The sequence below is a fragment of the Nansenia antarctica genome (assembly GCF_963989245.1).
Source record: "Nansenia antarctica genome assembly, chromosome: 14".
NCBI lineage: Eukaryota > Metazoa > Chordata > Actinopteri > Argentiniformes > Microstomatidae > Nansenia > Nansenia antarctica.
In genome coordinates, this window is record NC_137684.1 from 17022914 (window position 1) to 17035059 (window position 12146).

Here is a 12146-nt window from a genome sequence, read left to right on the forward strand (position 1 = left end):
CAAAAGACTAGAACGTGTCACAAATGATGTTTTTATGATTCTGTTATGAAAGAGAGTCATGTTTGGTTGATATATTAACAGTGTTTATCTCCTCACAGAATCGCCACCTAGAGATAAACAAGTACCAGACGTTACCGGGTAAGCTGTTCAGACCGGAGGCGAACGGGGGCAGAGAGACGTACTCCCCGCCGGTCCAGCTGTCCCCGGACGAGAGCGAGGACAGCGACTTCAACCTGAGTAAGCAACGCTGTCCGCTTACGCTAACACTGTCCGACAACGCTAACGCCTAGCGGCTCGCCGCTCTATCAAACAACCACGAGTCAACTGACACGTGTTTCAAACCAGTGGGAGGCTGGTGGAGGTAGAAATTGGAGGACGGCTCACTGTAATACATGGAGTGAGGAATAGAGTGAGATTGAGGAATAGTATATATGTGTGATATTTCGTTCCATGCATTACAATGAGCTCGCGTCCTCCGAATTCTACCTCCACCAGCCTCCCCTGGTTTCTATAACATAACACAATAACACACCAGTTCTGATTTATGATCTATACGAGTGTTTATAAGTCTTGTTTCAATAACTGCCTTCACCCAGAGAGGTTTATTTTGCATGAACGGCTCTGTTCTCTCTACTTCCTTCTCTGTTCTCTCTCTTTCTCTCTGTCTCTCACTAACTAATCCTCCTCTCGCTCCACTGCTGTTTCTCCTGTCCTCTTCTCTTCTCCTCTCCTCTCTCCTCTGCTTTCCTGGCTGCCCTGTCTCCTGCCTGTGTGGCTTTCTTCTTCTTCTTCTGCTGCTGCTGCTGCTGCTGCTTGTGTTCTGACTGAAGACCGCTGTCGGAGTGCCAGCGCCCCGGCTTTAGGTACTGTAGTACCCTACTGTAGTCTACCATACCCTACTGTAGTCTACTGTACCCTACTGGTCCCTACTGTAGTCTACTGTAGTCTAATGTACCCTACTGTAGTCTACTGGTCCCTACTGTAGTCTACTGTACCCTACTGTACCCTACTGTACTCTACTGTAGTCTACTGTAGTCTACTCTAGTCTACTGTACCCTACTGTACTCTACTGTACCCTACTGTACTCTACTGTACCCTACTGTAGTCTACTGTACCATACTGTACCCTACTGGTCTCTACTGGTCCCTACTGTAGTCTACTGTACCCTGCTGTAGTCTACTGTACCCTACTGTACCCTGCTGTAGTCTACTGGTCCCTACTGTACCCTACTGTAAGTTACCTTAGGGCAGGGGTTCTCAACTCAAATCCTAGGGAACTGCTGGACTACTGCACATTTTGGTTCTAACCCAGCACCCCCAACACACTTGATTCAACTAACCAACGTATCAACTAAGCCCTTGATTAGTCGAATCAGGTGTGTGTGTTAGAGCAAGGTAATAACAAAAAAGTGCATTCCTATGGTTCCTAGGACTGGAGTTGGGAATCGCTGCTCTCCCAGAAAGCGCATGCATATCAGCACAACCCATGTCTTTACGAGGGGATTACAGGGCTGCTTTAACGCCAGCCAGGAGCTCTTTAAGACCCCTTTCTGTGAGTCAGAGGCGTCTGAGATTATGCCTGCCTCGGTTGGCATCCTCAGCGTTCTGCGCACCCCTCCCCTCCATCCCTAAGCTCAAGGGATGCTTAAGTCGTGTCATCTGAGACGAATCAAGCGAGAGAGGTTTGCGTGCGGCTCAGAGACGGACACAGATGAACAGGCTTAACTAAATCATCCACTGTGAAGAAATACCAATGCAAACTGACATCTTTTTCGCTGATAATTACTATAATAAGATTTCTGGAGTATTCAACCATTCCCGCCGATTGGGGAAAGAGTCTATTTTCCGTTCACAGATGTAGTTAGTGTTCATTGACTCACCAACTGCCAAGGGATTGCGGAACACTCACCGCCTAGAGTGCCGAGTGTTCTATGTGGTATTTTACCTAGCAACAATACTTTGATTGGCTACCAAACGAAACATTAGAATGTCTGCATTTTTGCTGAACAAAGGGTGCGTTCGTAAATTCGCTCTGAGACCGCCGGAGCACACACTGGGTTCAACTTCATAAAGGGACCAAGTAATTTGTAATTTGAAGAGGCTTTCCATGAGTGCTGATCAGATTTACAGAGCGAATTTAGGAACGCAGCCAAAGTCACGCTATAATGTTTTTTTTGGCTGCAATTTGGCCAACATCATTCACCCTCAGCACTAATGAGTTAAGACTAAATGAATTCCGTGTGGTTTAAGCTGGATGAGGCGGTCAGGCTACAGTACACTAGACATCTTTAATGACTGCTCTTTCCTGTTTCACTTCCTGCTTGGCTAACCTCTTGGCTCAGGACCTCGAGGAAAGCATGACCTCTTTGAAGTGGGTGGGTACTGCATGGAGGACACACTACAGGCCTTTAGCATGAGTCACTTCCATGAAAAGCATGTTAGAGCTTTGGCTCGTGTTGAATGGATGAATGACAGAGTAATGTAATATTCGCCATTCAGCTGACGCTTTTATCCAAAGTGACTTACATTGCACTGAGTGCAGAACTACATTTTTCAGTATATACGTATGGTCGCAGCGGGAATCATTCATCTTCATCATCGTCTTTATCCAAAGCACTTTACAATGGCCACTTATTCACCCATTCACACACCAAATGGCGGCAAGCTACCATGCAAGGCGCCGGCCCGCTCATCGGGAGCAATTTGGGTTTTAGTATCTTGCCCCAGGGACACCTCAACACGTGGCCAGCCGGGGATCGAACCGCCAACCTTGTGATCATTAGACGCCGGCTCTACCTGGCAGGTGTGTTCAGGTGAGACAGTGAGAGTGTAACACCCGTGATGTTCTCTTCTCCCAGGGAAGCCAGACAGGCTGGATGAGCTGACCCTGTCTGACCTTTCACCCCTGTCCTCGGGCGTGGACTCGGGTCAGCAGTCTCCCGTCTCCCCTGAGAACAAGAAGAACCACAGAGGCATCAAGAAACTCTGGGGGAAGTGAGTACTGCACACACACATCCACACACACACGCGCACACACACACACACACACACACACACACTCAGGCACTCACATAATTATACACACACGCACACTCACGCACGTGCACAAACACAGACACTCACACACACATACACACGCACACACATTCACATACACACATGCGGTCACTCACTCACACACGCACACACACACTCTCACCAACACACACACACACACAGACTTTCCTAGACACACACACACATAAAAACAGAATGAAGGAAACACAGACACGCAGACACAGACACAGACATTCACACTCACACACACACACACACAAACACAGACACTCATGTGAATACACACACACACACACACACACACACACACACACACACACACACACACACTGACCGACCCCCTACTCTCTCTCCTGTGGTCCAGGATCCGCAGGACCCAGTCCGGCAGCCTGCAGGGAGATGAGCCTGACCTGGGGGAGTTTAAGAGGGGGGGGTTGAGGGCCACGGCCGGCCCCCGTCTGGCCTCGTGTGGAGGGGTCGTCTCGACACGGTAAGGTCCCACATTATACAATGACACTTTATTGCTGTATTACATTACAATTGTATTACATTACACTTTTTAATTTAATTTAATTACATTTTTGGGACATTTTGGACATTTTGCAGACGCCTTTATCCAAAGTGACTTACAACAAATACATTTGTCTAAGTAAGTGAATCATCTATCCATCGGTCATCATAAGACTGATGTGTAGATGATTCACTTACCTGGACAATGCTGTAGAGGGCAGTAGAACAACATGACACCATACATAAGAGAAAACATCAACAAGACAAAACAAAGTTGTTGAAAAGGTAAAAGAGGATTATTTCAGCTGTGATGATGGACAGATAGATGGATAGATAGATAGATTATTACAGCAGCTCACATCCCAAACAACAACAACAACAAAATAAAGTGACAACTGAATAATAGAATAACATTTAAAAATAAAAATAGACAGATAGACATCTGAAACACCTGAAACAAATCAGGTAGTAATGTCTCAAACGGTCTTTCTCTCCGCCGTAGGGACCTGAAGACGCCCTTCTCCAAGTGGACCACGGAGCAGGTGTGTGGCTGGCTGGAGGAGTCGGGCCTGGGGCAGTACGTTATCCTGGCCAGGCACTGGGTCAGCACCGGGCAGACCCTGCTGTCTGCCTCCTCTCACGACCTGGAGAAGGTACACACACACACACACACACACACACACACACACACACACACACACACCCTGCTGTCTGCCTCCCCTCACGACCTGGAGAAGGTACACACACACACACACACACACACACCCTGCTGTCTGCCTCCCCGCATGACCTGGAGAAGGTACACACACACACACACACACACACACACACACACCCTGCTGTCTGCCTCCCCTCACGACCTGGAGAAGGTACACACACACACACACACACACACACACACACACACACACACACACCCTGCTGTCTGCCTCCCCATACGACCTGGAGAAGGTACACACACACACACACACACACACACACACACACACACACACACACACACTGCTGTCTGCCTCCCCGCGCGCCCTGGAGAAGGTAAACACACACACACATACACATATACACACCGACACACACACATATACACACACACACACACACACGCACACACACACACACACACACACAAACACACACAGACACAGCCCACACAATATACAACTCAAAACAACAACTCAGCGTACAATCTCCATCCGTTTGGCTGCCAACACAATCTCTGGATGTGTCCATCAAACCCTCACTTAGTTCTACCTGCTCTGGCATTGTTAAGGCCTTACTGTACCACAGACCACAGGGGAGGCTGGTGTGTCTGTACCAGGGGAGGCTGGTGTGTCTGTACCAGGGGAGGCTGGTGTGTCTGTACCAGGGGAGGCTGGTGTGTCTGTACCAGGGGAGGCTGGTGTGTCTGTACCAGGGGAGGCTGGTGTGTCTGTACCAGGGGAGGCTGGTGTGTCTGTACCAGGGGAGGCTGGTGGAGGTGTACCAGGGGAGGCTGGTGGAGGTGTACCAGGGGAGGCTGGTGGAGGTGGACCAGGGGAGGCTGGTGGAGGTGGACCAGGGGAGGCTGGTGGAGGTGGACCAGGGGAGGCTGGTGGAGGTGGACCAGGGGAGGCTGGTGTATCTGTACTCTACCTCTGTCTTTGCTTTGTTGTTATCTGCTCTCTCTGTTATGCGGCTGTGAGTCTTCAAATGTCATATCAATGTGTCAAGCCTGCTCACAATCTAGAAGGACCTATTTAAGGGCCGTCAATTGTAATTAACAACTTGTGTGTGGCTTTGTGTGTGCATTCTTAATCTGGATTACCAGGAGAGGGGTTAATAATCCTGGTGTTGTTGTGTTAACAGGAGATGGATTAATAATCCTGGTGTTGTTGTGTTAACAGGAGATGGGGATTAAGAACCGACTGCACAAGAAGAAACTGCAGCTGGCCATCAAGGCCTTCAGCACCAAGCTGGCAGACAGGTCCTGCAACCTGGACCACATCTGGGTCACACGTACGTACCGGGTCTGGGACGGATGGATGGAGGGATGGAGGGAGGGAGGGAGGGATGGATGGAAGGAGGGATGGATGGATGGAGGGAGGGAGGGAGGGAGGGAGGGAGGGAGGGAGGGAGGGAGGGATGGAGGGAGGGAGGGAGGGAGGGATGGATGCATGGTGGGAGGGAGGGAGGGATGGATAGATGGATGGGGGAAAGGAAGGAGGGAGGGAGGGATGGATGGAAGGATGGATGGATTGATGCATAGATGGATGCATGGGTAGAAGGATGGATGAAGGGATGAATGAATGGATTGATCGATGGAAGGATGAAGGGATGGATGAATGGATTGATACATGGATGGATGGAGGGAGGGAGGGAAGTAGGGATGGATGGATGGATAGAGGGATGGATTGATGGAGGAATACTGGAGTTGGATGAATGGACAGATGAATGAATGAATGACTGTATAGGCGATCACAAAGCGCATTCATATAATACATACCTACAAAATAGTCATTATTCAACACATGGTTTAACATAGACCATACAGTATGTATTGTAGTGCTAATTTCCCATCAACCTCAGCAGCGCATGTGCGTGGCGGAACTGCTGCGGCTCTCACTGTTGTGGCTGAGACACGTGTGGCTGCTCTAACTTGTTAACATGGGCGCCGAAATGAAACACACATGCGCTGCTGAGGTTGACGCTTGCGGTATATATACACTAAGACCTGGTAACAGTGATGCCGTGGTGTGATTGGTTCCCAGGCTGGCTGGATGACATCGGCCTGCCCCAGTACAAGGACCAGTTCAACAACGGCAGGGTGGACGGCAGGATGCTGCAGTACCTCACAGTGGTATGTATGGGGACGGACCGGACCTGGGGGGCTGGCGGAGGGAGACGGAGGAGGACGGGCTCATTGGAATGCAATGGAACGGAATGAGGAACGGGATCAAACACACAGGCACACACAGACAGAGAGACAGACAGATAGATAGCTACATAGCTAGACAGACAGACAGACAGACAGACAGACACACACACAGACAGACAGACAGACACATAGATAGACAGACGGACAGACGGACAGACACATAGATAGATACATAGATAGACAGACAGATAGACAGACAGACAGACAGATAGATACAGGTTTGATTCCATGCATTTACAATGAGCCCCATCCTCCGATTTCTACCTCCACCAGCCTCCCCTGCCTATTGATACGTTGATCATAATTGTATCACTTTGTTCTGGGTGATTGTGTATGTGTGGTCTTTGATAGCAGCGTGGTGTCATGTCTCCCTCAGAACGACCTGCTGTTCCTGAAGGTGACCAGCCAGCTGCACCACCTCAGTATTAAGTGTGCCATCCACGTTCTGCACGTCAACAAGTTCAGCGCCAACTGTCTGAAGAGGAGGCCTGGGGACGAGGTGGGATATACTCTGTCTGTCTGTCTGGCTGGCTGGCTGGCTGGCTAGCTGTCTGGCTGGCTGGCTGTCTGTCTCGCTGGCTGGCTGGCTGGCTAGCTGTCTGTCTGTCTGGCTGTCTGTTTGGCTGGCTGGCTGGCTGGCTGGCTGGCTGGCTGGCTTGCTGGCTGGCTGGCTGGGTGGCTGGCTGTCTCTCTCTCTCTCTCTCTCTCTCCCTCCAGCTGTGTGTGTGTTCTCATCCATGTACTGTGTTGTGTGTGTGTGTGTGTGTGTCAGCATAAGACGTCTCCGTCGGAGGTGGTGCAGTGGTCCAACCACCGGGTGATGGAGTGGCTGCGCTCGGTGGACCTGGCGGAGTACGCCCCCAACCTGAGGGGCAGCGGCGTGCACGGGGGGCTCATCGTAAGTACAGGGAGTGTGTGTGTGTGTGTGTGTGTGTGTGTGAGAGTGGACCTGGCCAAATATGCCCCCAGGGGCAGTGGCATGTACATGGCCTTGTCACGGGTGCATGCGTGTGTGTGTGTGTGTGTGTGTGTGTGTGTGTGTGTGTGTGCCCGTGTGTGCGCGTGTGTGCATTTGTGTCTGTGTGTTTGAATTGAATTAATAGAATTAATTAAGAACAGGACTACCTGGATAGGAAGTGTATTGTTAACCTCCATGCCATCCCAGCTGTATATGTCCTTGTCTGTAAAGTATGTGCCTTGTTCTTAAGGCATCTGCTAAATGCCAAACATTTTAATGTCAATGTTCTTCTCCTCTAAACCATCCCTCCACCCCCTCCACCTCCTCCATCCCTCCACCCCCTCCATCCCTCCACCCCCTCCATCCCTCCACCCCCTCCAGATCCTGGAGCCCAGGTTCAACTCTGACACCCTGGCCATGCTGCTGAACATCCCCCCCCAGAAGACCCTGCTGAGGAGGCACCTGGCCACCCACTTCTCCATGCTGGTGGGCTCCCAGGCGCAGCTGGAGAAGAGGGAGTACATGGAGGCCTCGGGCTACGCCCCCCTCAGCACCACCGCCAAGGTCAAGGTAGGAGGCACCCCTCACGCCTCTCTCTCTCTCTGTCTCTCTCTCTGTCTCTCGTTGTCTCTCTCACTCTCTCTCTCTCTCTCTCTCTCTCTCTGTCTCTGTCTCTGTCTCTCGTTGTCTCTCACTCTCTCTCTCTCTCTGTCTGTCTCTCTACCTCTTGTCTCTTTCTTGCTCTCTCTCTCTCTCTCTCTGTTTCCCTCTCTCCCTCTCTTTCGTTCTTGATCTCTCCCTCTCTTTCTCTCTTGTTCTCTCTCTCTCTCTCTTTCTATCTATTTCTCTTTCTCTCTTTCTCCCTCTCGCTCTCTCACCCCCCCATCCACGCCTTCCTTCTTTCTCCCCCCCTCCCTCCCTCCCTCCCTCTCTCCTCCTCTATTCAGAGAAGGCACCTTAATCCTGAGTATGATAGCTCAGACCTGAATCAGCTTAAGACCGGGGTTGCTCTTCTACTCGGCAGCTTTGCCAGCAGGCTTGTGTGTGTGTGTGCGCGTGTGTGTGTGTGTGTGTGTGCGTGTGTGCGTGTGCGTGTGTGTGTGTGTGTGTGTGTGTGTGTGTGTGTGTGTGTACGGGCAGTAGCGTCTCTTAAGACCTGCAGTAGAATTCTGTTAAAGCTCAGCGGAAAATGTGCTGAGGAGAAGAAAATGGAGCGATAGCATAATGTACTTCAAAGCTAAATCAGGCTTAAAGAAAACATTTATAGACGGACCACTGGGTGTTTACGACGGGGTGGGGGGGGGGTCTAAATCTGTCCACTGCTGATGGAGGGATAGAGGCAGAGCTGAGGGGGGGACAGAGGTGTGTCAGCCAGTGAGCCAGAGGATTATTTTCTAACGGTAGACTGATCTGTCACCGCCTGCCTGATCTACAGCGCCTGCCTCCATTGTGCCATTTTGATGTGTGTGTGTTGTGTGTGTGTTGTGCGGGTGTGTGTGTGTGTGTGTGTGTGTGTTGTGTGTGTGTCAGCTCTAGGTAACAGTTGAAGCCCCAGGCTTCAGAGAGTGTGTTTTGTGTACGTGTGTGTTTTGTGTGCGTGCGCGCATGTGCGTGTTGCATGCGTGTGTGTCTGCACCCTAACCCCTGTCCTCTCCTGTGTCTCCCCTCTCCCCCTCCCCCCCAGCCTAAGAAGATGAGCTTCTCCACCTTCGGCCACCTTCGGAGGAAGCGGACGGACGACTCCACGGACTACATCTGCCCCCTGGAGGGGGGGGCCCTGCCCCAGGCCCAGGCCAACGGGGCCCACAGGCCCTACTCAGGCTTCAGGGGCCTCAGCCCCATCCTGGACCGGGACCGGCGGGGGGAGCAGGTGGGGGCCGACGGCAGCTGATCCCCGCCCACCCCCCCATTCCCATGACACTCTAACGTCATGCCACCGTCATGCTGCGGTCATGCGATGGCCGCGCGGTGACGGTCATGCTACCCAACATCACTACTCAGCTTGCAGCCAATAACCCCCCCCACCCACCCCACCCTGTCTGCTGCCATGCTCATCCACCCCCCACCACCCCTCACGTGCCATCATTTAACCCCTAGCAACACCCGCCCCCGCCCCCCCCCTAACCCCAGCCTTTGGGACGCAGGGCATGAGCAGCTCTCAGGACATTAAGAGTGGAGGGTGACTAAGAAAGAGACTACAATTCCCATGTTCCCCTGTAGATCCACCAGTGACTAGGAAAGGGTCTACAACTCCCATGTTTCCCTGTAGATCCAGCAGTGATAGGGAGAGACTACAATTCCCATGTTCCCCTGTGGATCCACCAGTGACTAGGAAAGGGTCTACAACTCCCATGTTTCCCTGTAGATCCAGCAGTGATAGGGAGAGACTACAATTCCCATGTTCCCCTGTGGATCCACCAGTGTTCTGTTGAGATGTAACATCATCCACTCACCTCTCTAACCCATCAGGATAACGCCACTACTAACTATAGTAAACAATGTGCACCACCATTTTATGTGTTTTTGAGATTCAGATAATGGTATTTATCTTTTCTTTTCTTTTTTTTCTTTTATTCCTAATCCGTAGAAAAGAATATACTGCTGTTTGTCAGACAGATTATGTGATGATCTTGTGCAATATTTGCATAGGGAGGGACATATTTAATATTTATGTGGGTAAATTTTAAATAATAGTATAGACAAAAGTACATGAAATTGTATAATTGCTGTGCACATTTTGACAGAATCCAGATTGTGATTTTGCACTGTTATTTTCATATACGTACCGTATGACTCCTATAGTATTTTTATAGTTAACAGTACCGCTTCAATAAAGGAAGCACCCTTGTTGTCATGGAAATAGCATTATCCAAATTCATCAATAAAAAAACAAAGTGTGCGCACAAGTGTTTTATTCTTCATACACCATCATGATCAAAAAATATTTTTACAATCCAATCTCAGAATTAGGATTAAATAATCTCCATAATCTTCATTGTTTTTTAGATGATAGATGAAACGTTTTTTTAGATGATAGTAGAAACTTTGAATCAGAGAGACAGTTGTAACAGTACAGTGATCTAACCCACCCTGCTGCAGGGGCATTGATAACCATCAGTAACCTCCAGCACCATCCACTAACCCCCTCATCAATGCTTCTGACCTCCATGACTGACCCATTTTACAAACAAGATGGTGGAATGCATGCTGGAGCAGAAGCATCCCATCATGCACCTGGGGGGGCGGGGCTCATCCTCAGGTACACCTTCCTCATCAGGATGTTGACCTGTGACAGTGGGCGTGGTCCAACTCCCTACCCTCCGAACTGTGAGGCTGGTGGAGGTAGACATCGGAGGACGGGCTCATTGTAATGCACGGAACGGAATAAGGAATGGTGTCAAACAAATGGTGTCAAACATTCCTGATTCGATTCCATGCATTACAGTGAGCCCGTCCTCCGATGTCTGCCTCCACCAGCCTCCCCTGCCACTATCACACTCCTCCCCCTGGTGGACATAAAAGCAATCGGATGTTTTTCACCAGTTCATTACTGTTATTTGTCATTTTTACCATTTTAACAGACGCTTTTATCCAAAGTGACTTACAATTACAGATCACAGGGATAGTCTCCCTGGAGTAACTTAGGTCTAAGTGCCTTACTCAGCCTTCTGATCACCACTCAGTCAGACAGACTATCCACTAGACCCCCACTACCCCACTGTTAGACCTCACTATCCACTAGACCACCACCACTACCCCCCTGTTAGATTTGACTATCCAATAGACCACCACTACCCCCCTGTTAGACCTGACTATCCACTAGACCACCACCACTACCCCCCTGTTAGATTTGACTATCCACTAGACCACCACTACCCCACTGTTAGATTTGACTATCCACTAGACCACCACCACTACCCCCCTGTTAGATTTGACTATCCACTAGACCACCACCACTACCCCACTGTTAGACCTGACTATCCACTAGACCACCACCACTACCCCCCTGTTAGATTTGACTATCCAAGCTCAGTGGCCTTACTGTTAGAGTGTCCTCCCTGAGATTGGGAGGTTGTGAGTTCAATCCCTGGCCGAGTCATACCAAAGACTATTTTTAAAATGGTACCCGATTCATCCCTGCTTGGCACTCAGCATTAAGGGTTGGATTGGGGGGTAAGACCCTGCGACATACCAGCGTCATGTCCAGGGGGGGTGTACTTGTACATCAAGCCGCCTCACACTACTGAAACAGGAGATAGGCTCCTGCTCCTATGGGCCATTAGGCTGGAGAACCATCGATTCTCAAGGCTACTTATCCACTAGGCCACCACCAGGAGAGGGAGTGAACGATACACACTTTGGAGAGAGAGAAGCGAAGGCAATGCGACCACAGCCCCAGGGTCAGAGTCGTCAACTCCCAACTGTGTGTGTGTGTGTGCGTGTGTGTGTGTGTGTGTGTGTGTGTGTGTGTGTGTGTGTGTCCCAATGGTCTGACATCTCTATTCAAGGCAGACGAACCACAGTGCATGACGTCATCGATGCTCAGGTCTCCCATTAGTAATGGGAGCCATAGATATACAGTCCTAGAGCCATAGATATACATGTATAGTATATTCATAGTTCCCATAGATATACATGTATATTCATAGTTCCCATAGATGTGCATGGATATTCATAGTTCCCATAGATATACATGTATTGAGATTTT

The 12146-nt window shown here is 50.0% G+C and overlaps 1 protein-coding gene across 1 annotated transcript in view; it reads left to right on the forward strand.

Annotated features, from left to right (window-relative positions):
• The window catches only part of ppfibp2b (PPFIA binding protein 2b), a gene marked incomplete at its 5' end in the record, with an annotated part of 88865 nt that extends 79518 nt beyond the window's left edge, over positions 1-9347 (forward strand). Inside the window, 10 exons of the mRNA XM_080545400.1 lie at positions 99-237; positions 2858-2993; positions 3421-3546; positions 4069-4219; positions 5450-5561; positions 6314-6402; positions 6857-6979; positions 7253-7378; positions 7820-8008; positions 9123-9347. Coding sequence (XP_080401526.1) covers positions 99-237; positions 2858-2993; positions 3421-3546; positions 4069-4219; positions 5450-5561; positions 6314-6402; positions 6857-6979; positions 7253-7378; positions 7820-8008; positions 9123-9329 — 1398 coding nt within the window. The 3' untranslated portion in view covers positions 9330-9347. The remainder of the gene's footprint in view (positions 1-98; positions 238-2857; positions 2994-3420; positions 3547-4068; positions 4220-5449; positions 5562-6313; positions 6403-6856; positions 6980-7252; positions 7379-7819; positions 8009-9122) is intronic.
• Between the last annotated feature and the right edge of the window lie 2799 nt (positions 9348-12146).